General features: G+C 45.9%; 1 protein-coding gene across 3 annotated transcripts in view; it reads left to right on the top strand.

Moving 5' to 3' along the window:
- Window positions 1-24,710, top strand: part of fbxl4 (F-box and leucine-rich repeat protein 4) — a 134,235-nt gene that overhangs the window by 87,597 nt on the left and 21,928 nt on the right. For all 3 annotated transcript variants that reach the window (XM_072499586.1, XM_072499585.1, XM_072499587.1), the window contains exon 6: window positions 22,464-22,535. In XM_072499586.1, coding sequence (XP_072355687.1) covers window positions 22,464-22,535 — 72 coding nt within the window. The remainder of the gene's footprint in view (window positions 1-22,463; window positions 22,536-24,710) is intronic.

Genomic DNA, 24,710 nt, shown 5'->3' with positions numbered 1-24,710 from the left:
TGCTTCAGGACGTAGAATCCTCTGACACGGGGTGAACGGGGAGACACGGGGAGGACATGCAAACTCCACGCAGACAGTGACCCAAGCCGGGAATCGAACCTGCTGTGAAGCAACTGCTACGTGCTTTTCATCTTGGTATATCTACTTAAGGGAGGCACTCTGCCCATGGTCATTCAATTAGGAACTTTTCAGAGTCTTGACATACTTCTGAGTCTATGCAGAGATTGCAAAAGTAACACTATCCTCGGCAGCTACCCGAGCAGCCTTCATTGTCCATTTTTAAAAAGGGAAGGCAGTTTCAGAAAATTCTAGACTGAATACAGTCCTGGTTTAATGTTATGAATATAATATGCCTTTACTAGGCATGACACTATGCAGTTGGGGGGGGGGGGTCAAACTTGCATACTTTGTTGAATAAAATAACATATTAATAATAACTGCATGCATATAGATAGCAATGACTTTTACATAGTCTGCGTTCGTACCTCTTTCACAAAAATATGTATTTTCAAGATAATAAAACCTTCCAAGGGGCTGTTTAGCACAGGGCTAAATCGCTGGCTTTGAAAGCAGACCAAGGCAGGACAGCAGCACGGTTCAATTCCCGTAACAGCCTCCCCGAACAGGCGCCGGAATGTGGCGACTAGGGGCTTTTCACAGTAACTTCATTGAAGCCTACTTGTGACAATAAGCGATTTTCATTTCATTTCATTTCAAGAGCATTACAGGATTCCCAAACATCCCAATAGTATCAAAATGCTGCGGATTCTGGAATCTGAAACAAAAAGCAGAGTAAGCTGGAAAAACTAGCAGGTCAAGTACCAACCGACTCAAGAATAGCTTCTTCCCTGCTGCCATCAGACTTTTGAATGGACCCACCTCGTGTTAAGTTAATCTTTTCTCTACACCCTAGCTATGACTGTAACATTGCATTCTGCAGTCTCTCCTTCCTTCCCTATGTATGGTATGCGTTGTCTGTATAGCATGCAAGAAACAATACTTTTCACTGTATACTAATACATGTGACAATAATAAATAGAATCAAATCAAATCAAACGGGTCCGGCAGATCCATGGGGAGGGAGGGAAACCGTTAAAATTCATGTTTGCACGACCTGTCTTCAGAGAGGGAAAAATGTGATTATATATAAACGGGGCGGAACAAGGTTACAATCTCTCCCAGTTCCGGCTAATCACTGTTCCAGTTGTTTCATCCCCTTTTAAGTATAATCACATGATATTCATAACCTCACACACATACAGTAAGGGGGATAGAAAAGAGTTTGTTTCACAACCATGGATAAAAAAGGTTAAAAGACACAAACGATTATTAGTTTGTGATTTCCAGAGTCCGGAAACTCAAAGTCCTGAGGGTGTTTTCTTCATTGTGGAATTCAGATCAGATGAGTTCCTCATTGGAGACAGTAGCAGGAGAGTCCTTGAAAGCGAATGAAGATGCAGCATGATGAGGTTTCTGAATGGAGGCTGGCTGGAAACGGTCACTTGTCTTTAAAATAAAACATACTTCGAGATTTGAGAGATTGGGACCGGCTGCATGGTCGGTCGCGAGACCTGCTGTTGTTCTTTTCAGGTTGGAGGTTATCAGCAAACTGATCTGGGAGGCTGGAAATGTAATATTACAACTGTCCCAAAGGCTAAAAGCATGGGGTCATATGATGTGGCTCATTTGCTACGACCTCCTGGGCTAGTCATAGAATAGATTATCATAGAATTTACAGTGCAGAAGGAGGCCATTCGGCCCATCGAGTTTGCACCAGCTCTTGGACTCTTCCAACGTCTTCCATCGGGCAGGAGATACAGAAGTCTGAGAACACGCACGAACAGACTCAAAAACAGCTTCTTCCCCACTGTCGCCAGACTCTTAAATGACCCTCTTATGGACTGACTTCATTAACACTACACCCTGTATGCTTCATCCGATGACAGTGCTTATGTAGTTACATTGTATATGTTGCGTTGCCCTATTATGTATTTTCTTTTATTCCCTTTTCTTCTCATGTACTTACTGATCTGTTGAGCTGCTCGCAGAAAAATACTTTTCACTGTACCTTGGTACACGTGACAATAAACAAATCCAATCCAACCAATCCAATCCAAGAGCACCCTACCCAAGGTCAACACTCCACCCTATCCCTATAACCCAGTAACCCCACCCAACACTAAGGGCAATTTTGGATACTAAGGGGCAATTTATCATGGCCAATCCACCTAACCTGCACATCTTTGGACTGTGGGAGGAAACCGGAGCACCTGGAGGAAACCCACGCACACACGGGGAGGATGTGCAGACTCCGCACAGACAGTGACCCAAGCCGGAATCGAACCTGGGACCCTGGCGCTGGGAAGCAATTGTGCTAACCACAATGCTACCGTGCTACCCATTGTGTGGTCAATTCCAGACCCACTGGAACTGGAATTGCAACGCGATTGAAATTAATAAAATATTCTCAGGAAACACCCGAGGTCTTTGGCTCTTGGCTGCCCAATAACTACAGACACCAGGGGCGTCATTCTCCGACTCCCCGCCGGGTCGGAGAATCGCCGGGGACTGGCGTGAATCCTGCCCCCGCCGGTTGCCGAAGTCTCCGGCACCGGATATTCGGCGGGGGCGGGAATCGGGCCGCGCCGGTTGGCGGGCCCCCCCGCTGGATTCTCCGGCCCGGATGGGCCGAAGTCCCGCCGATAAATTGCCTGTCCCGCCGGCGTGTATTAAACCACCTTTTGAACGGCGGGACAAGGCGGCGTGGGCGAGCTCCGGTGTCCTGGGGGGGGGGGGGGGGGGCGCGGGGCGATCTGGCCCCGGGGGGTGCCCCCACGGTGGCCCGGTCCGCGATCGGGGCCTACCGATCCGCGGGCGGGCCTGTGCCGTGGGGGCACTCTTTCCCTTCCGCCTCCGCCACGGTCTCCACCATGGCGGAGGCGGAAGAGACTCCCTCCACTGCGCATGCGTGGGAAACTGTCAGCGGCCGCTGACGCTCCCGCGCATGCGCCGCCCCGAGATGTCATTTCCGCGCCAGCTGGCGGGGCAACAAAGGCCGTTTCCGCCAGCTGGCGGGGCGGAAATTCCTCCGGCGCCGGCCTAGCCCCTCAATGTTGGGGCTCGGCCCCCAAAGGTGCGGAGCATTCCGCACCTTTGGGGCGGCGCGATGCCCGTCTGATTGGCGCCGTTTTGGGCGCCAGTCGGCGGACATCGCGCCGTTTCGGGAGAATTCCGCCCCATGTTTGTAAAGTCAAACAATTAATTTTATTAATAGCAAAACTGTAAATGTGCAACAAATACAACTATTATAGGTCAACTATTATCTAATTCATAACTTTCCCCCCACCCTCTATATATTTTTATATACACATATATATTTATTTATTTATTTATTTAAACACTGTGAATAGGGGAGGGATGTAAAAATAATAAGTAAAAAAAAAAAATAGGAGTCTTCAGAATGTTGTTCTAGCGCAGTTTCCTCCAATCTAGGCTTTAGTTTCTAAGTTTCTGGCTTCAGTCTGGCTCGACTTAGATATATATCCATTAAGCACCATGGATCAAAATGATAACAGCAAAAAACAGAAAGGGGAAATAAGGCAATCAACATGAAGGGCCCTTACATATCAATGAGTTAATTGCAGATTCTGTGCCTCTGGGCAAAATCCATTTTTTCCCTTCAGAGTGAAATTGTGGCTGTGAAGACCTCTTCAGGTATAACGAATTTCGATGTTTCTATCTTTGTTATCGCCCTGGCTGGAGGACCAATTTATCTATTAGATGTCTCGTTTCTTGATTATAATGGGGTGTGAGATTCCACAAGGATAAGAGTGGAACACTTTTTAATAATTTTATGGGAGGTGGGTTTCAATGGCTAGACCTGCATTTGTTGCCTATCCCTAATTGCCCTTGAGAAGGTAATGGTGAGCTGCCTTCTTGAACCACTGCTATCCATGTGGTATATACACCCGCTGTGCTTTTTAGGAGGGAGTTCCAGGATTTTGATTCAGTGAGGGCTAGCAATATATTTACAAGTCAGGATGGTGAGTGATTTGGGAACACCATCACCTGGAATTGCTCCTCCATGTCTCTGTTGCCCTTGTCCTTCTCGATGATAATTGGAACTGGGTTTGGAATGTGTTGCACTGTATCTTGTAAATGGTATACACAGCTCCTACTGCGTGTTGAATGTGGAGGGAGTGAATGTTTGTGAAAGGGTTGACAGTCAAGCGGGCTGCTTTGTTCTGGATAGTGTTGAGCTTCTTGAGTGTTGTTGGAGCGGCACTCATTGAGGCAAGTGGGGAGTATTCCATCACACTCCTGACTTGCGCCTTGTAGGTGGTGGGCAGGCTTTGGCGAGTCAGGAGGTGAGTTACTTACCACAGGATTCTTAGCTTTTGACCTGGTCTAGTAGCTGCAGGATTAGTATGGCTAGTCCAGTTCCGTTTCTGGTCAATGGTAATTCGCAGGATGTTGCTAGTGGGGAATTTGGTGATAATAGTGTCATTGAATGTCAAGTAGCTATGGTTTGACTCTCTCTTATTGGAAATGATCATTGCCTGGCACTTGTGTAGCATGAATATTGCTTGCCACTTGTCAGCCCAAGCCTGGATATTATCCAGCTCTTGCAACATTTGCACATGGACTGCTTCAGTGTCTGAGGAGTCACAAATGGTGCTAAACGTTGTGCAATTATCAGCAAACATCCCCATATTCCACCTCCTGTTGGAAGGAAGATAATTGATGAAGCAGCTGAAGATGGTTGGGCCACTACCCTGAGGAACTCCTGCAGTGATGTCCCGGCACTGAGATGACTGACATCTAACAACCGCAACCATAAATCGCTGGCTTTGAAAGCAGACCCAGGCAGGCCAGCAGCACGGTTCAATTCCCATACCAGCCTCCCGAAAAGGCGCCGGAATGTGGCGACTAGGGGCTTTTCACAGTAACTTCATTTGAAGTCTACTTGTGACAATAAGCGATTTTCATTTTCCTTTTGTGCTAGGTATGACTCCAACCAGTGGAGAACTTTCCCCCTGATCCCCATTTAGCTAGGGCTCCTTGACGCCATACTCTATCAAATGCTGCCTTGATGTCAAGGGTAGTCACTCTCATCTCACTTCTCGCATTCAGCTCTTTTGTCCATATTTGAAGCCAAATTGTAATGAAGTCAGGAGCTGAATGAACCGGATGGAACCCAAACTGAGCATCATTGAGCAGGTTATTGCTAAGTAAGTGTCACTTGATAGCACTGTTGATGATCCCTTCTATAATTTTATTGATGATGGAGAGTAGACTGATAGGGCAGTAATTGGTCAGATTGGATTAGTCCTGCTTTTTATGTACAGGACATACCTGGGCTATTTTCCACATTGCCGGATAGATGACCATGTAACTGTGCTGGAACAGCTTGACTGGGGACTTGGCAAGTTCTGGAGCACAAGACTTCAAGATATTTGCCGGAATATTGTCATGATCCCTTTGCAGTATCCAGTGGCTTCAGCGGTTTCTTGCTATCACGTGGGGTGTATCGAATTGGCTGAAGACTGACATCTGTGATGCTGGTGACCTCTAGAGGAGACCGAGATGGATCATCCACTTGGCACTTCTTGCTGAAGATTATTGCAAATGCTTCTTTCTGCCTTGTCTTTTGCATTGATGTGCTGGGCTCCTCCATCATTGAGGATGGGAATATTTGTTGAGTCTCCATCTCCAGTGGGTTGTTTAATTGTCCACCATCATTGATGACTGAATGTGGTAGGACTGCAGAGCTGAGATCTGATCCGCTAGTTGTGGGATCGCATAGCTCTGTCTATGATTTGCTGCTTGTGCTGTTTGGCATGCAAGTAGTCCTGGTGTTGTAGCTTCACCAGTTGACATCTCATTTTTCGCTCTGCCTGGTGCTGCTCCTTCACTGGATCAGGGTAGATCTCCTGACTTGGTAGTAAAGGTGGAGTGGGGTATATGCCAGACCATAAGGCAGTAAAGGTGGAGTGGAGTATATGCCAGGCCATAAGTTACAGATTGTGGCTGAGTACAATGTTGCAGCTACTGATGGCCCACAGCACCTCCATAGGTGCCCAGTTGAGTTGCTAGATCTATTCTGAATCTTTTCTCATTTAGCACAATGGTTGTGCCACACAGTGCGAAGAAAGGATTTCATCTCCACAAGGACTGTGCAGTGGCCACTGCAAACTATATACTCCTGGACAGATCCACCTATGGCAGGGAGGTTGGTGAGGGCGAGGTCAAGTATGTTTTCCCCATTGCTTCCCTCACCACCTGTTGCAGACCCAGTATAGCAGCTATGGCCTTTAGGGCTCAGTCAGTAGTGGTGCTACCGAGCCACTCTTGGTGAAGGACATAAAAGCCCTCCATCCAGAGTACATTCTTGCCATTCTTGGTGCTTCCTCCAAGTGGTGTTCAACATGGAGGATTCCTGATTCATCAACTGACAGTGGATGGCACGTGGTAATCAGAGGAGGTTTCCTTGCCCATGTTTTACCAGGCCATGAAACTTCATGGGGTCCAGAGTCGATGTTGAGGACTCCCTGGGCAACTCCCTCCCGATTGTGCAGATGGGACATGATATACCTAGGGATGGTGATAGTGGTTTCAGGGGTGCTAACTGTATAATTCTGGAGGGGGAGGCTTTACAGAGTCGACAGGGCTGGGTGTGCTGTTGTCGTCTATAGTGCCGAGTGGTCCATCTGGTTCCTCCTGGAAGCTTGTCGAACATATGACCAATCTTGAGTTATGCGATCTGTATAAACCATCTTTTGGTTCTGCAAAAGTCCATTTTAAAATAGCAAAACATTTTGTATACACTTGACATTCAATGGCATTACCTGCATCAATACCTTGAGGGTTAGCACTGCCAGAGGCTGAACTGCACCAACCATATAACTTCTATACCTACAAGAACAGATCAGAGGCTGGGAATCCTGTGGCAAGTAACTCACCTACATCCCCAAAGCCTCATTAACATCTCATCTATATGCCTTGACATCATTCTTCCGGCTCTGAAGAATGTCCACTTCCATGTGATCATCTTCCCCCAATAATGTTTCTGTAGCAAAAACCCGATTGTTAGAATCTTCGAACAGTTGACTTCAATATTTTTTTCAAGGGGGGTGGGCATTGTTGGCTTGGCCTGCTTTTGTTGCCTGTCCCTAATCCTAATCCCGCCATCTGCAAGACTCAATAATGCATGTGATGGAATACTCTCCACTTGCCTTGATGAGTGCAGCTCCAACAACACAAGGAGGTTCACACCATCCAGGGTGAACCATCCACTTGATCGTCAATCTTTGTGTCATCTGCAAATTTCCCAATCATGCTCCCTACGTTTACGTCCAAATCGTTGATTATATAGCACAAACAGTAAGGGCCTCAACACCAAGCCCTGTGGAACACCACTTGAAACAACTTTCCAATTGCAGGGGCAACCGTCGACCATTACCCTTTGTTTCCTGTTACTAAGCCAACTTTTCACCCACTTTGCCACATTGCCCTGTATCCCATGCGCTTCCACATTCTTGACCAATCTGCCATGTGGGACTTTGACAAACTCCTTGCTAAAATCCATGTACAGCACATCCACTGTACTACCTTCATCAACCCTTCTTGTCACTTCCTCAATGAATTTGATCAAATTTGCGAGGCAAGACTTTTCTTTAACAAATCCATGCTGACTATCCCTGACTAGTCCATGCCTTTCTATGTGACAGTTAATCCTATCTCTCAGAAAGATTTTTGCAGGATCACCTGAGTTGCATGCTGCTTCTGTTTGGCCGTTATAATCGGTGCATTTGGTATTTCTGTTTCTGTTCTATTGTGGCTTGCTATCCCACTTCAGATAACAGTAATGCCCAGTTGCACATTGTGGACCTTAGGTAGATAGCTTCCTCCAAATCAAAAGCAAAATATTGCAGATGTTGCAATGGCTGGCAACAGTTGTGGAGAGAGAAACAGGGTTAATGTTTAGGTGAAGGTCCTTTTTTCCGAATTCTCTCTGCTGCCAGACATACTGCGAATTTCTGAGTTTTCTGCTAATCCTTCCTCCAAATGACCATTTTCCTCTGCTAGCCTAGACAATTGCATCCATTTTCACACCTTTCCATTATGGTGATTTGAACTTGTGACCCTCGAGTTGTTACCGTAACCATTACGTGACAACACTCCAGGAAAGAGACCTTTCTCCAATGAGAGTTCAAATACTTCACCCGAATCCAATCCACTTTGTGACCAAGTTCCATCCTTCGTATTGGAGGATACTTGAGAATATTTTCTTCTTGCATTGTCAGAAGGCCAAGATGACAAATTAGAGTCCATTTCACTCATTCCATGGTTGCCTTCTGGACACTTTTTTTTTTTTTATAAATGTTTTATTGAAAATTTTTTCCCAAACAACAATTTTTCCCCTCTTACAAAGCAAACGCAACAATAACAATACAGAAATTTTAAACAATACACAAGTAACAAAACCCCTTTATCTTTGACCTAAACTAAACCCCCCCCCCGGGTTGCTGCTGCTGGTCATCTGTCTTCCCTCTAACGTTCCCCTAGGTAGTCGAGAAATGGCTGCCACCGCCTGGTGAACCCTTGAGCCGATCCTCTCAGGGCAAACTTTATCTGCTCCAGTTTAATGAACCCCGCCATATCATTTACCCAGGCCTCCAGTCCGGGGGGTTTCGCCTCCTTCCACATGAGTAGGATCCTGCGCCGGGCTACTAGGGACGCAAAGGCCACAACGTCGGCCTCTTTCGCCTCCTGCACTCCCGGCTCTTCCGCAACTCCAAATAGAGCTAACCCCCAGCCTGGTTTGACCCGGGCCTTCACCACCCGCGAAATCACTCCCGTCACTCCCTTCCAATACCCTTCCAGTGCCGGGCATGCCCAAAACATATGTGCGTGGTTTGCCGGGCTCCCACCACACCTCCCACATTTGTCCTCCACTCCAAAGAACCTGCTCAATCTTGCTCCCGTTATGTGTGCTCTATGTAGCACCTTAAATTGAATCAGGCTAAGCCTGGCGCATGAGGAAGAGGAATTTACCCTGCTTAGGGCATCAGCCCACATACCCTCCTCTATCTCCTCCCCTAGTTCTTCTTCCCACTTTCCTTTTAGTTCGCCCACCGACTCCTCCCCCTCTTCCCTCATCTCTCGGTAAATCTCTGACACCTTGCCCTCTCCGACCCACACCCCTGAAAGCACCCTGCCCTGTATCCCCTGTGTCGGGAGCAACGGAAATTCCCTCACCTGTTGTCTAGTAAATGCCCTCACCTGCATATATCTCAAGAAATTTCCCCGGGGCAACTTATACTTTTCCTCCAATGCTCCCAAGCTCGCAAAAGTCCCATCTATAAATAAATCTCCCACCCTCCTAATTCCCAACTGGAACCAGCTCTGAAATCCTCCATCCATTCTTCCTGGGGCGAACCTATGGTTGTTCCTGATTGGGGACCCCACCAGGGCTCCCCGCACCCCTCTCTGTCGCCTCCACTGTCCCCAGATATTCAATGTTGCCGCCACCACCGGGTTTGTGGTAAACTTTTTAGGTGAGATCGGTAGCGGCGCCGTCACCAGCGCCTCTAAACTTGTCCCTTTACAGGACTTTCTCTCCAGTCTTTCCCACGCCGCTCCCTCATCCTCCATCATCCATTTACGTATCATTGCCACATTGGCGGCCCAATAGTAATCGCCCAAGTTCGGTAGTGCCAATCCTCCTCTGTCCCTACTACGCTGAAGGAACCCCCTCCTTACTCTCGGAACTTTCCCTGCCCACACGAAGCTCGTGATGCTCCTGTCTATTTTATTAAAAAAGGTCTTAGTGATTAGTATAGGGAGACATTGAAATACAAATAAGAACCTCGGGAGGACCATCATCTTAATTGCTTGCACCCTGCCCGCCAGCGATAGAGGCTGCATGTCCCACCTCTTGAAGTCCTCCTCCATTTGTTCTACCAACCATGTCAGATTAAGTCTGTGCAAGGTTCCCCAACTCCTAGCGATCTGAATCCCCAGGTATCGGAAGTTTCTTTCCACTTTCCTTAGAGGCAAGCCTTCTATCTCTCTACTCTGGTCCCCTGGATGTATCACAAATAATTCACTCTTCCCCATGTTTAGCCTATACCCCGAGAAATCCCCGAACCCCCTCAAAATTCGCATAACCTCTATCATTCCCCCCGCTGGGTCCGACACGTATAACAATAGGTCATCCGCATATAACGAGACTCGGTGTTCTTCTCCCCCTCTAATCACCCCTCTCCATTTCCTGGAGTCTCTCAACGCCATGGCCAGAGGTTCAATTGCCAACGCGAACAACAATGGAGACAGCGGGCATCCCTGTCTTGTTTCCCTATAAAGTCGGAAATACTCCGATCTATGTCGACCTGTAACTACGCTTGCCGTTGGAGCCCCATAAAGAAGTCTAACCCAGCTAATAAACCCGTTCCCAAACCCAAACCTCTTTAACACTTCCCATAAATACTCCCACTCCACCCTATCAAATGCCTTCTCTGCGTCCATTGCCGCCACTATCTCTGCCTCCCCCTCCACTGGGGGCATCATTATCACCCCTAATAGTCGTCGCACGTTAACATTCAGTTGTCTCCCTTTTACGAACCCTGTCTGATCTTCGTGCACCACCCCCGGGACACAGTCCTCTATCCTCGATGCCAGTACCTTTGCCAACAATTTGGCGTCCACGTTCAACAATGAAATGGGTCTATAGGACCCGCACTGCAACGGATCTTTATCCCTCTTCAAAATTAACGATATCGTCGCCTCCGACATCGTCGGGGGTAGAGTCCCCCCTTTCCTGGCCTCATTGAACGTCCTCACCATCAACGGGGCCAACAAGTCCACATATTTTCTGTAATACTCCACCGGGAACCCGTCTGGTCCTGGGGCCTTCCCTGCTTGCATGCTTCCCAGTCCCTTACTAACCTCGTCCACCCCAATCGGTGCCCCCAGGCCTACCACCCCCCGCTCCTCCACTTTCGGGAACCTCAATTGGTCCAGGAACTGCCGCATCCCCTCCTCTCCCTCTGGGGGTTGAGACCTATACAGTTCCTCATAGAAGGTCTTGAACACCTCATTTATCTTTCCTGCCCTTCGCACCGTGTCTCCCCTTTCGTCTCTAATTCCTCCTATCTCCCTCGCTGCTGCCCTCTTTCGCAATTGATGAGCCAACAGGCGACTCGCCTTTTCCCCATATTCATACCTCCTCCCCTGTGCCTTCCTCCACAGTACCTCCGCCTTTCTGGTGGTCAGAAGGTCAAATTCCGTCTGGAGTCGTCTCCTCTCCCTGTACAATTCCTCCTCCGGGGTCTCTGCAAATTCCCTATCCACCCTTAAAATCTCCCCCAGTAATCTTTCCCTTTCCTTGGCCTCTGTTTTCCTTTTGTGGGCCCCAATGGAGATCAGCTCTCCTCTGACCACCGCTTTTAGTGCTTCCCATACCACTCCCACAGGGACCTCGCCGTCGTCATTGACCTCCAGATATCTCTCAATACACCCCCGCACTCTTGCACACACTCCCTCATCCGCCATCAGTCCCACACCTAATCGCCAGAGTGTTCTCTGCTCCCTTTCCTCTCCTAATTCCAGGTCCACCCAATGTGGGGCATGATCCGAAACCGCTATGGCTGAGTACTCAGCTTCTTCCACCCTAGAGATCAACGACCTTCCCAAAACAAAAAAATCTATCCGGGAGTACACTTTATGGACATGGGAGAAGAAGGAAAACTCCCTAGTCCTAGGTCTAAGAAATCGCCATGGATCCACTCCCCCCATTTGGTCCATAAACCCCTTAAGTACCTTGGCCGCTGCCGGCCTTCTTCCGGTCCTTGAGCTGGATCTATCTAGCCCCGGGTCCAGCACCGTATTAAAGTCCCCTCCTAAAATCAAGTTTCCTACCTCCAGGTCCGGTATACGCCCCAGCATCCGTCTTATAAATCCCGCATCGTCCCAGTTTGGGGCATACACGTTAACCAACACGACCTCCATTCCCTCCAGCCTGCCACTCACCATTACATATCTACCTCCGCTATCTGCTACGATGTTCTTTGCTTCAAATGCGACCTGTTTCCCCACCAAAATGGCCACCCCTCTATTCTTTGCGTCCAGTCCTGAGTGGAACACCTGTCCCACCCATCCTTTCCTTAGCCTAACTTGGTCCGCCACCTTTGGGTGCGTCTCTTGGAGCATAACCACGTCTGCCCTTAGTCCTTTCAAATGCGCGAGCACTCTGGCCCTTTTTATCGGTCCGTTCAGGCCTCTCACGTTCCACGTGATCAGCCTCACTAGGGGGCTACCTGCCCCCCTCCCGTGTCGACTAGCCATTACCTTCTCTAGGCCAGTCCCATATCCCGCCTCCGCGCTCCCGCTCGCTCCCCCAGCGTCGCACACCATCCCCGCCCACCCACTCTTTAGCCATTTCCTTTTGGATTTCCGCAGCAGCAACCCAGTTGTCCCCCACCCGCCCCCCCCTCCCTCCCCCCCTCCCCGCTAGATCTCTTTCTAGCATGATTGCTCCCCCCATATTACTTCCGTAAGTCAGCTGACTTCAACTGACCCCGGCTACTCCTGCTCACTCCTCGACCCCCCCCATGTGGGGAATTCCCATCCGCCTTGCGCCTGTCTTCCCGTCTTATTCTTTCTGGTGCGGGAACATCCCTTTACCTGACCCGCCTCTTATGGCGCAGCTCCCTTTCCCCTCCCCCTCCCCTTCCCCATTCTCCAACTATGTCCCGTCTTTCCCCCCTCACCGGCGCCCACATTTCCCCAATGTCTCCCCCCTTCCCTGTTTACTTCTCAATTAACTTCCACCGTAACATTAACAATAACATTTCCTGCAGCATCAGTCCCTCAGTTCCGATCCAATTTCTCTTCTTTGATGAAGGTCCATGCTTCCTCCGCCGTCTCGAAATAATGGTGTCCCTCCTGATACGTGACCCATAGTCTTGCCGGCTGCAGCATCCCGAACTTCACCTTCCTTTTATGCAACACCTCTTTGGCTCGGTTGAAGCTCGCCCTCCTTCTCGCCACCTCCGCACTCCAATCCTGGTATACCCGTACCACTGCATTCTCCCATCTGCTACTCCGCACCTTTTTAGCCCATCTCAGGACTCTTCTCTATCCTTAAGGCGGTAAAATCGCACGATTATCGCCCTGGGTGGTTCTCCCGCTTTTGGTCTTCTCGCCGGAATCCGATTTGCCCACTCCACCTCCAAGGGGCCCGTAGGGGCCTCAGCACCCATCAGTGAGCTCAGCATCGTACTTGCGTACGCTCCACAGTCCACTCCTTCCACACCCTCAGGGAGACCCAGTATCCGAAGGTTCTTCCTTCGCGCTCCATTTTCTAGGGCTTCGATCCTTTCAGTACACTTTTTATGAAGTGCCTCGTGCGTCTGTGTCTTAACCGCCAGGCCCAGGATCTCGTCCTCAATATCTGTCACCTTCTGCTCCACCACGCGGAGCTCTGTCTCCTGGGTCTTTAATGTCTCCTTGAGCCCCTCAATTGCCTGTAGCAACGGGGTCAGCACCTCCCTCTTCAGCAGCTCCACGCACCGTCTCACAATTTCATGCTCAGGCCCCCATGTCGCCTGCGCTTTCTACGCCGCCATCTTGTACTTCTCTCTTTCTGACCCTTTGGTCGACGATTCCTCGCGCTGCAGCCGCCGCCGCCGGTTTTTTCCTCCTTCGTTTGGGGGGGACTCCCTTCTCACACGCCCCACACCGGGTTGCGTCGTCAAAAAATTCCCCGTTGGGGCTCTTAAAAGAGCCCGAAGGTCCGTCGGAGCTGGAGCCGCCGAAGCGTGCGGCTAGCTAGGCATCACCGCAACCGGAAGTCCCTTCAGTGGCCTTGATGAGGTCTTTTCACAGTTGTTCCCTCTGCTGCTAGAATTCACTTTTGATACAGGCCCTCAGGTCAGCTTGCAGCTTTAAGCTTGCCCTTCCCCCGCCTGCATGCTGGAAGAGGCCCTGTTTATCCTGCAGTTGCAGCCAAATCTTTTACTGTTTCTGCGTGTGTCTTGGCAACCAAGAGACATACCCTTCCTGGGGGACACTGTCGGGGGAATATTGCAGCCTTCTTTCCACACCGGGAAATGTCAAACAAATGCCGTGGGGGCCCTGTAAAAGAGCCCAAAAGTCCGTTCCAAGCAGGAGCTGCCGAATATGCGACCTAGCTCTGCATAGCCGCACCCGGAAACCCTTCTGGACACTTCTAATCACGGTCATTAACGCTGCTCATTAGATTTGGTCCTGCCTGCTGATATTAAAACTTCATATTAATTCTCCCTCCTCTTTAGTTATACTACTTTACCATCTGAAGAAGAACATAGATTATTCAAAGTGGTAAGATCAAATTCATTTTGTGAATAGAGGGATACTTACCACACAATCATCTCATCCACTTAACACCACAGGCCTTGATGAAAGATGAGCCATTTAGTTTTCGGAGAATATCTGCAAGTTAGTTGCAGCGGCCTGGGTCAAATCAAAATTGTGTGAAGGCATGGTGTCTGCCTTTAAAAAGAAAATTGTAGACCATATTTCAAAATGGTAGCGATGACCATTTCTTTTGTGTTTCAAAAATATACCGTCTAAAAAACAATTTGAAAAGCACGGAGGAGTGTGCGGAGATTGTCTCTATTCAAAGGATGAAGGAGAAAAATACTTGCGTTCCTGGGCACTTTGCAGAGATGCTAGAAAAAATGAACACTTAGTCAGAGAAAGAAAGTTAAGAAAAATGAAATAAATGCTTCATCAGAAAGGTGGGTTTTTGCGTTGGATTTAACGCCAGAAAAAGAGGAGGTTAGGTAGGTGGTGAGCGAGCGAACTTGAGAGTGTTGGACCCAGGTAGCTGAAAACATGGTTATAAATGATGGGACAAAGCAAAAGAGGTGGGAATACACAAAGAGACCTGAGCCACAAGAACTAAAAACTTGGAAGGGGCAGTTGGCTCGGATGAAATAATACACCCTATCGCATTAAATACATTTTCTCAGGTCCCCTTCACAATGCATACGTTTTGCTTGTTTTAAATCTTCTACATGCAGTAATTGATGCTCATGTTATGTGACTAATGCAGCTTAGATTTTCCAATGACAATAGAAAATGTAAGAGCAAAGATTACGTGCTTTATGAGTGCCAAATGAACTCCTTGTGCTGCATCTATTTTATATATTTAAGTACTTTTAACAATTTAAATATGTATATGTTTTACTATTGCATGTGCAGTGTGAAGTGAATGATTTTGTTTTCACATTTTCATTGTTCATCAGCTGTTCAGACTGCACTAATTGTGTTTGTGACATTTGAGTCCGGTGTCTTCTAACCGGTGTTCAAAGTTATTATGGTACTTATGTGATTGGCAATAGAAACTGATTATATGGGTGGTCTACAATAGGTTACTGAAGAATTTTACGTTCAGTGTTCATTACATGGAAGTTGTGGATACTTGGGAGTCCCTATAAGAAAGAGTACTGGCATTCAGATGATGTGCTAAGCTATGATGGTTATAACGGCCTGCAGTCTCCGCTTTACGATGCCGGAAACGTGAATCGCGATCAGACCAAGAATCACGGGTAATCAAAAAGTAACTTTGCACCCAGCGCCGATTCTGACGTCACGCCCCTGTCCCTCGCTGGTGGCAGTATCGATGTTCGCACCCCACGCCAGCGGATCCATGCAAAACCGTCATTTGCATGGATTTCAATATCATTTGCGGCTTGGATACTTCTTCCTCCGCCGCTCTTAAGCGGACGTCTCACGGGAGCAACTGAATGCAAGTATTGACAAGCAGGGCCATGGCTGCGGAGGGAGAGTGGGAGGCTAAAAAAAAACCTCAAATGTTGGGCTTGCAGGGGGGGGTGGGGGGGGGGGGGGAGGTGGCTGCCTGGGCCAGGGGCAGTAGTGGGGCACGACTTGATACCAAGTTTGTCTATTGCTGCAGTCTGTCTTTTAAATGCACCACTTTGGTGCTACTTACACGCCCCTGGCTGTTCACTCTGCTGAGTGCTGCCTGTAATCTTTGAATTCTCTGAAGGCCTCTGGTCATCTGGGAGCCCACACAGGCTGCCGCTCTGGACACCCTAATACCACAGCTGTTTCATCAAAGGGAGGAGCATGATCAAACTCAATCAGGGACCCACAAGGTGTCGGTACTCTTCAGAAGCACTGCCCCACTGCAGAGGCAGCCAGGGATCAGCAACGATCACTCTAACCAGAGGACACCTGCACCTTGGTCTGTGGAGCCCTCCCTGGATCCAGGGCAGAGGCCTCACCAGTGTCCCCCCCCACCCCTCTGGATCACCAGCTGTCTCCGCCTGGTGAGGCTGGCAGCGCTGACTGCCTCAGCCACCACTTCTCAGGCGGTGTTTAGGAGGACGGGCTTGAGTCTGCGGCCCACCCTGGGGAAGAGGATGTCTCTCCACTCCTCGCTGGACTTCCAGCATCAGGGGCAGGTCTTCTGTGAACCACCTTGGTGGCTGCAGTGAGTGTGTGGTAAGTGGAGCGCTTAAAACAGCTGCAGCTGCCAGAATCTTTAGTGCTACCTCTGGCCCCAGCGGTTCCAATGTCTGCTGACATTGTGCCGGCAGACATCTGGCTTTTTTACATGGCCTGACTCGCTTTCCAAATAGCTCCTCCAACCAGAACACGAACCGCACTCTTTACAGTCCCGCGCAAATGGCCAATTCCGATCAACAGCTTTCAGAACTCTTGGATATCATTAAGGCTTTCACATGGCTCTTGGCATTTAATACACAACTCATGTATGTGATTTTCCTATAAATTTATATTCTTAAGGCTTTTTGTGACTATCTGTTATAATGGCAACTGTTGGTGTGCTTTTGGTTGTTGTTACTTGGAAAAATGATCACAGATGATTAGCTAACATGAAGTCATTGGGTTGAACTTTTCTTCAGAAGCTCAATCTTGATGTGCCTTTAGTGGGCTTGCAAAATCCTGCATCACCATACGAAAATGGTGTGTGGGAGGAAATCCAATTTTGTGGACTAAGGATTCTCAATCCACAAAAAGGTCAGTGGAAGGTGATGTGGTGTCAGGACTGTAGATGAAAATCAGACTTCCTCCCAAAAAAGCTAGGTATGGTGATTTCGTACATGAAAGCACACCTCTGCCCTCAGACAAGAAGTTCACCCCGAATAATGTTAGATGTTAGGACAGGTAACCAAAGAGGATTGAGAGGCAGAGGGGTTTAGGGAGAAAAGTTTAGAATTCAGGGCCTCGGCAGCTGATGGAGCAAAACCGAAGGTGTGACGAAGGAAAGCACAAGAGACTTAAATTGGAGGAACAATGTGCTTGGAGCTCTGTACAAATATATGATTCAGGAGTAGGCCATTAGGCCCCTTGAGTGCTCCTCCAGGGCAGCACGGTAGCAAAAATGGCTAGCACTGTGGCTTCACAGCGCCAGGGTCCCAGGTTCGATTCCCCGCTGGGTCACTGTCTGTGCGGAGTCTGCATGTTCTCCCCGTGTCTGCGTAAGTTTCCTCCGGGTGCTCCAGTTTCCTCCCACGGTCCAACGACGTGCAGGTTAAGTGGATTGGCCCTGATAAATTGCCCTTAGTGACCAAGAAGGTTAGGAGGGGTTATGGGGATTGGGTGGAAGTGAGGGCTAAAGTGGGTCGGTGCAGACTCGATGGGCCGAATGGCCTCCTTCTGCATTGTATATTCTATGTTCCATTCAATACAAACATGGCTGATCTGATGGTAACCTCAATTCTCCATTCCCGCCTATCCCCAAAAACCTTGCTTATAAATGATGTCTACCTTAAAAATATTCAAGCCTCTGCTTCCATCACCTTCTGAGGAAGACAGTTCCAAAGACTCACAGCCCTCAAAGAAAAAGATTCTCCTCATCTCCGTCTTAAATGGGTGTGACCCCTTTTATTTTTAATCAGTGAACCCCGAGTTCTAGATTCTGCTGCATGAAACATGCTTTCCACATCCAACCTGTCAAGACCCCTCAGGATCTTAAAGGTTTCAATCATGTCACCTCTTACACTTCTAAACTCCAGCCTGCCCAGCCTTTCCTCCATAAGACAACCTGCTCAATCCAGGTATTAGTCCAGTAAACCTTCTCTGAGCTGCTTCCAATGCATTTACGTCCTTCCTTAAATAAGGAGACCATTACTGTTCACAATACTCCAGTTGTGATCACCAATGCCGTGTATAACTGAAGCATAACCCTCCTACTTTTGAATTCAATAAATGATGACATTCTATTAGCTTTCCTAATTACTTGCTGTATCTGCATACTAACCTTTTGCCCTTCATGCACTGGAACACCCAGATCCCTCCTAATCTGCAATCTCTCACCATTTAGATAATATGCTTTTTTATTCTTCCTGCCAAACTGGACAATTTAATGTTTTCCCACTTTATATCCCATTTTCCAGATCTGAGCCCACTCACTTAACCTATCTATATCCCTTTGCAGCCTACTTGTGCCCTCTTCACAACTCGCATTCCGACCTATCTTTGTCTCGTCCGATAAATTTGCAACCGTACCTGCGATCCCTTCATCCAAGTCATCAGTTGTAAAGAGTTGAGATCCCAGCACTGATCTCTGTGGCACACCACTCGGTACATCTTTCCAACCAGAAAATTGTCCATTTATGTCTACCCTCTGTTTCCTGTTAGGTAGCTTCAATCCATGCCGGTGTGTTACCCCCATACCATGTGCTTTTATTTTTGACAATAGCCTTCGATGGGGCACCTTATCAAATGCCTTCTGGAAATTAGGTACAGTACATCTACCAGTTCCCTTTATCCACAGCAATGCTACTTCTTCAAAGAACTCCAATAAAATGGTTAAACATGATTTCCCTTTGACAAAATCATGTTCTTGCCTTTATCACTTTATCACCTTCTAACCAGCCCATTTTGGCACTCACCAGCCCCCATGGCTACACACTCTGATTCTGCACTCTGTCGGCCCTATTCTTTCCCACACCTGCCCCTGCTAAACCCACCCCCACCCCCGGAGCGGAAATCTCATGTTCCGGGTACTTTTTAACTACGGCGGGTCCAGCGGGTCAGCAAAACTCCTGATTCTAGCTACACAGCTCTGTAGCTGGCCCTAGGTCTTTACCTTTTTAATGGAATGGCCATCACCATTGCAAGGCTAGAAATGACAATAGCATTGTCCTCGGCTAAAATAGTAAACGTCTGGTTTAAAAAAAGATTTTGCGGGTTGCTTAAGTGAATGATTAATTTAAATATAACCGTATGTTTTGCTTTAGTTACAAGTTAAATGTAGATTATGTTTTGGAGGATAAGAAGTGTAGCATTTTCAGTGTATTAATTTTGAAGGTTTTGGGATTAATTGAGTGGGTGATAATAGTGGTGTGAAACTCTGTTGCTGTTGATTTTTTTTAACTCTGTGTGGGTTAGATAAGTGTCAGTAATATGTCATGTGTAGGTTTTTCTTGCGAGAGAGGATGAGAAGAGTGAAGCTGTAATGGGAGATGAAAGGCGACCATGATGATGAAATGGTATGACAACATATGTGTATAAGACCGTTATCCTTTCAGTTTTGTCATGGTGATATTCATTTTATTATTTCAAAAACAGGCTAGTGAGATAAGATGCTAAACTTGAGAGTGCAGCTATCATGCTGCATTATCTCTTGGAATTGCTTACTCCAGAATAAAACATTGTCCCTTTTTTTTTTTCCACGGCAGCTGGGTTTGATTTATGTACTCATTTGTTTTATTTTTCCCAGTAATTTTACACTGTGGCATATCTTCCCCAAGTTCCGTTAGCTTGATTTTTCATCCGAGAATACCTTGTAAAGCGGCAGGATTTCTCAAGCAGATTAACACTGAGTAGAGCAGGAAAGGGAACCTGAATTGTATCCAGTGTTGGGAGAGTTGTAGTTTATCTATTCAGTGATGTGCTTATCCAAGTCAGCCTCTGACACAAAATGAAAGAGATGAACAACCAAATTAAATCCTAATGATTTTGGTTTATTCTGCTGCCAGAAAACGAAAATTATCAAAACGATCCTCTTCCACACAAACCCCCCCCCCCGCCACCTTCTCCCCCACCTTCCTCCACCCAATATTAAATAGATACAAGAAGATAAATGAATTCCGTGTGAATGGCAAATGAAATTTTAAATGAATACAGAAAAGTACTGTGTACCATCTGACCTGAACCTCAACACCAGACGTTGAATATAAAATACTGTGGACTTCTTATAGTTTTGGATCTACATCAACGCAAAAGTTAAGATTGAATGCAGTAAAACTGAGGCGTGAGACCACCATCCCCCTGAAGAATCTTTCTGGTTGTATCACAGCTTGGTATGGATCCTGCTCTGCCCAAGACCGCAGGAAACTACAAAGGTTCTGAATGTAGCCCAATCCATCATGCAAGCCAGCCTCCCATCTATTGACTCTTTCTACAATTCCCGCTGCCTCGGAAAGGACCCCATGCACCCCGGGCATACTCTCTCCCTCCTTCCGTCAGGAAAAAGATACAAAAGTTTGAGGTCACCTACCAACCGACTCAAGAACAGCTTCTTTCTTCCCTGTTGCCATCAGACATTAGAATGATCCTACCTCGTATTAAGTTGATCTTTTCTCTACACTCTAGCTATGACTGTACCATTATATTCTGCAGTCACTCCTTCCTTCCCTATGTGTTGTCTGTATAGCATGCAAGAAACAATACTTTTCACTGTATACTAATACATGTGAATATAATAAATCAAATCAAAAAAGAGAGTATCTCGTTCCAGCATTATTCCTCTTACTGGCTATTTGTTAATCATTGTGGTGGCAGCTTCCTTATATTTGAATGCCCCTAGCTGTAACCTTCTATAGGTAGTAGGTTTGTTATGATATGCCTCTTACCGGAACCTGACAATTTCATTCTGTAATGTTCGTGGGCTTGGTCTATCAGTGACTGATCAGATGAAGATGCATGGCTGCAGTCCTCTTCACCTGGTCAGTTTCTTAACTCAACCAAACCAATGGAGAGAATTGGTGAACATGACCTTTTATGGGGTCAAAGGTCACCAATTGTACATTTCTCAGTGGCAATGGAACAGATTACTTAGGCTGTGGCGGGGGGTAGGGGGGTGCTACATTACTTAAAAGGAGAGAAAGTCGCAGCAATTAAGTCAGTGTTTACACACCATAATTTACATTGAATGTTTTGCAGGACTTCTTACTGTATTTTTCCCTGAATTACATGAAGGAAAATGTGACAACAAACATAGAACTAAGATCATTTCTATGACATTTTTCTAAATACTGAAGTAGTATATCTGTTTACTTTTATGACTTAACGTTTCTTCAGCCTGTAGCTCATTTTGAGTGAAGCAGCAAGTTCCAAACTCAGGTTTAGAATTTTATAGTGAATGGCTCATGTATACGGCAGTTTTCAATTCTCTTTTCCATCTCCAGCTCAGAATCCCTCTGGATCTGGGAATATTATAGAAACAAAGAATAGCTGAGGCGAATAGCAGAGATGCATTTCACGGCAAGCGAGATATGTATATGAGGATATGTTGATGGGGTTCGTTGAAGAAGAGTGGCAGTAAACTTGGATGAAGCATAAACACTGGCATAGATGTCCTTGACTGAATGGCCAGTTTCTGTGTTGTAAATACTTTATTAACCTAATAATAATTTTAAATGAATGTTAATATGTCATGAATGAATGTAACTATGTTAACAGCTGCTCTAGACAGCTACTAATCTCAATTCTTTTCACCTTAAAGATTTGCTACGCAAACAGCAAGGTTTTGAAATTGTTGTGTGATCTATTTTATTCTGTTCTGTATAAACCCAATGCTGCTCAGATGATGAAACGATGTGACTAACTCTGTGTTCTATAGCTGTAATCAGCACATTAATTGAATTGCAGCCTTGTAATTGCTTCCATGGTATACATTACTCTGTATGTTACGCATGCAGACACTCCAGATAACTGTGGCCAGAATCCTTTGGCAGGCTGTGGTCAGTACTGTTCAATCCTCCCACTCTTATGTGGTTTGCTATTGACAGTTTCTCTAGGTTGTCTGATCTGTGAATGTCACCGTTGCCACTTTTTTTCTGGGACACCACTGATCTATTCTGGTGCCACACAGCAGCCTTGCATGTCAGTGAAAGGTCTCCGCATTTTCAAGATTTCTCCCTTGGGGAGAGGTGTTCAGAGGCAGAGAGCCCCTGGTAACTGCGATCTGTGCAGATTCACATCTAGAGGGAACTGCATTTTGAGACTGTAATGATTTGTTTGGCCATGAGCTAATCGATGGTCTGAATACCTTGGGACTCATTAAGCTGCATTTGTGGTAGATGTAACCTAAGTTTAGAGCAGTATTTTGAGAAAGGCAGTGACAGGCTTTAATGCCTAATTGACCTCTTTTCCCTTTGTTTCTCTACACACGTTGCCTCTGATGTGTCCCATAATGGTAGCAAACAGCACTGCTCAGCATTCTGAACTTCTGCTTGGAACTTCAGCACCTCAGCCTTGGTAGCTGTGTCATGGTAAGAGCTTGAGTTGCATGAACTAATCATTTACTTTTCAGGTCAAGAATGACCTTATTTGAGAGTACTGACACCATAAAAATCTCAAATTCTACTTCATTTCGTAACATTTTTCAGAGAACGCATATCAAAAATCATAATCTGACAAATGCTTATTGAGAAATATAATTATGTATAAAGTATGTTTTTTTTAAAAAAAGCAATTGCAATGTCCGCATAGACCTGGTGTCAGGGATTACCTTAAATAATTCTTAACTGATTATTTTGTTCCAATTATGAATGAGAGAACAAACTGAGTCCGTTGTCGACCTTGTTAGGCATGTCCTGTCCCATACTTAGATTTTTTAATTTGTCATTTGAGAAAAGTTGATCTGCAATATTCTGTCAGAACTAAATAATTCTAATCTACAGGTACGAAAGAATCCTATTGTATGTAATAGGCGAGGGAGATTTTTAAAAATGTAATACTTTCAATTATGACCTTGCATGGAAGAGGTGAGCCCGCTTGGCTCAGTTGGCTGGATGGCTAGCATGTGGCTCAGAATAACATGAACAAAAAGTTCTGGTTGAGGTAGATTGCGACCTGGCTCCTCGCTCGGTCTCAGAGAGCGGAAGGCAATGGCAAATCACCACTGACTAAAACTGCCAAGAAAACAGCTTGGGATCAGACAATGAGCCGAGGACCAGCTTTCGGGCAGATCGCACATGACATGACCTATAAGAGGTGCATGTATAAAAACAAACAGGAGCTTGCTAAAGATTGACAGTTATTATGAATTAGACTTTTTCTTAATGTGCATATGAATAGATTTGATATTTCTTTATGCATTATTGCTTGTTTGAATTTTTAAAGGTGGGCTTAAATGCCACAAGAAATGGATACAGAAATGATTCTTAAATCTTGAGTGTAAATTTTGATTTTATTTTTCAGAAAATTATAACGTAGATGTCTTTATATTATTCTCTTACCAATACTGTCCCGTGACTGCTCCAAACAAACACATTTATTTATACTTTAATAAATGTCTGAGATCATGTTCAGATGTTTTCCTGGATTTATCCTGGATCCCATAAGTTATTCCGTGGCGATGATTATTTCAAAATCAGCTTTTAAACACTGTGCAAAAGCTCAAAAACTTTAGCTGTATGTGAGAAAAAAGTAGTAAAAATGGCCTGCAGTCCTAACAAGCATTTTTTATACAATTATAGTCAAAGCTTTGCATGACAGAGTCATGGTATGCTGTAATAAGGTTTGACTCCATACTGCATTTGGCGGGTTCCCACTGATTGTTCAGGAATATGCAAGACTCTTAACTCAGGCAGGGTTTTGGTGAATTATCATAGTTCATCTCATGAGGCGAAAATAACACACAACATTCTGTACTTGCAGCCAAATTTTGTGAATATTGTTGACATTGAGATTAAAATTCTCCCAGGATGAAATCAGAAGTGTACACTATTTGGATGATGAGTACACACTTAATTATTTTACTTTTCACTGGGGTAAAATATTATTTTCAGACATTTTGAAAATAGCAGCAAATCCCTGGGCTAAAATATCTGATTTGCATTTGTCCATCTAACTCTCCGTAATGTAATTTTCGACAAAATATTTTAAACAAACTAAAATTGATTGAGGTTTTATAAAACATTTTTTAACCACATCTCTGTAACAGGAATTAAACTATCCTCTACCATCAGCAAATAAATCAATTGATACACTTCTAATAAAAGCTAAGGACACTGACCTTGAAATTGCTCTGTAGGAAGAACTTTGTTTGACTTGAGTTTCTCTTTCTGCTGTTCGGTGGAGATGTGAACCTAAAGTACATGTCTAAAATGTCAGTTAAATAACATTAGAGAAGAATTTCAGACAAATGCATTAAATACTTTTAAGTTAATCTTCCACAATGTGGTTTCAAATATATTGAATAGCAAACTATTAGCCCAATAATTGTGAAAACTGTAGCAACCTATGAAACTAATGTGTATATAATCCACTTTTTTAGAATATTCAAACATTCCGAGGTTTTTGTGATGTGACAAGGGTGTCAAGTCACGTTAAATTGGTTAATAAGATCTTTTTGACCAGTATTATACAACAACATTTTTCAATTATACATTTGATTTGGTTGTGGGAAGATGAGCGTAGGTATAAGATAAATATTTGCAATT

This window comes from Scyliorhinus torazame, chromosome 4, assembly GCF_047496885.1.
Source record: "Scyliorhinus torazame isolate Kashiwa2021f chromosome 4, sScyTor2.1, whole genome shotgun sequence".
Lineage (NCBI taxonomy): Eukaryota > Metazoa > Chordata > Chondrichthyes > Carcharhiniformes > Scyliorhinidae > Scyliorhinus > Scyliorhinus torazame.
Note: the sequence above shows the minus strand (reverse complement) of the source record. Positions and strands in the feature narration are given on the sequence as shown.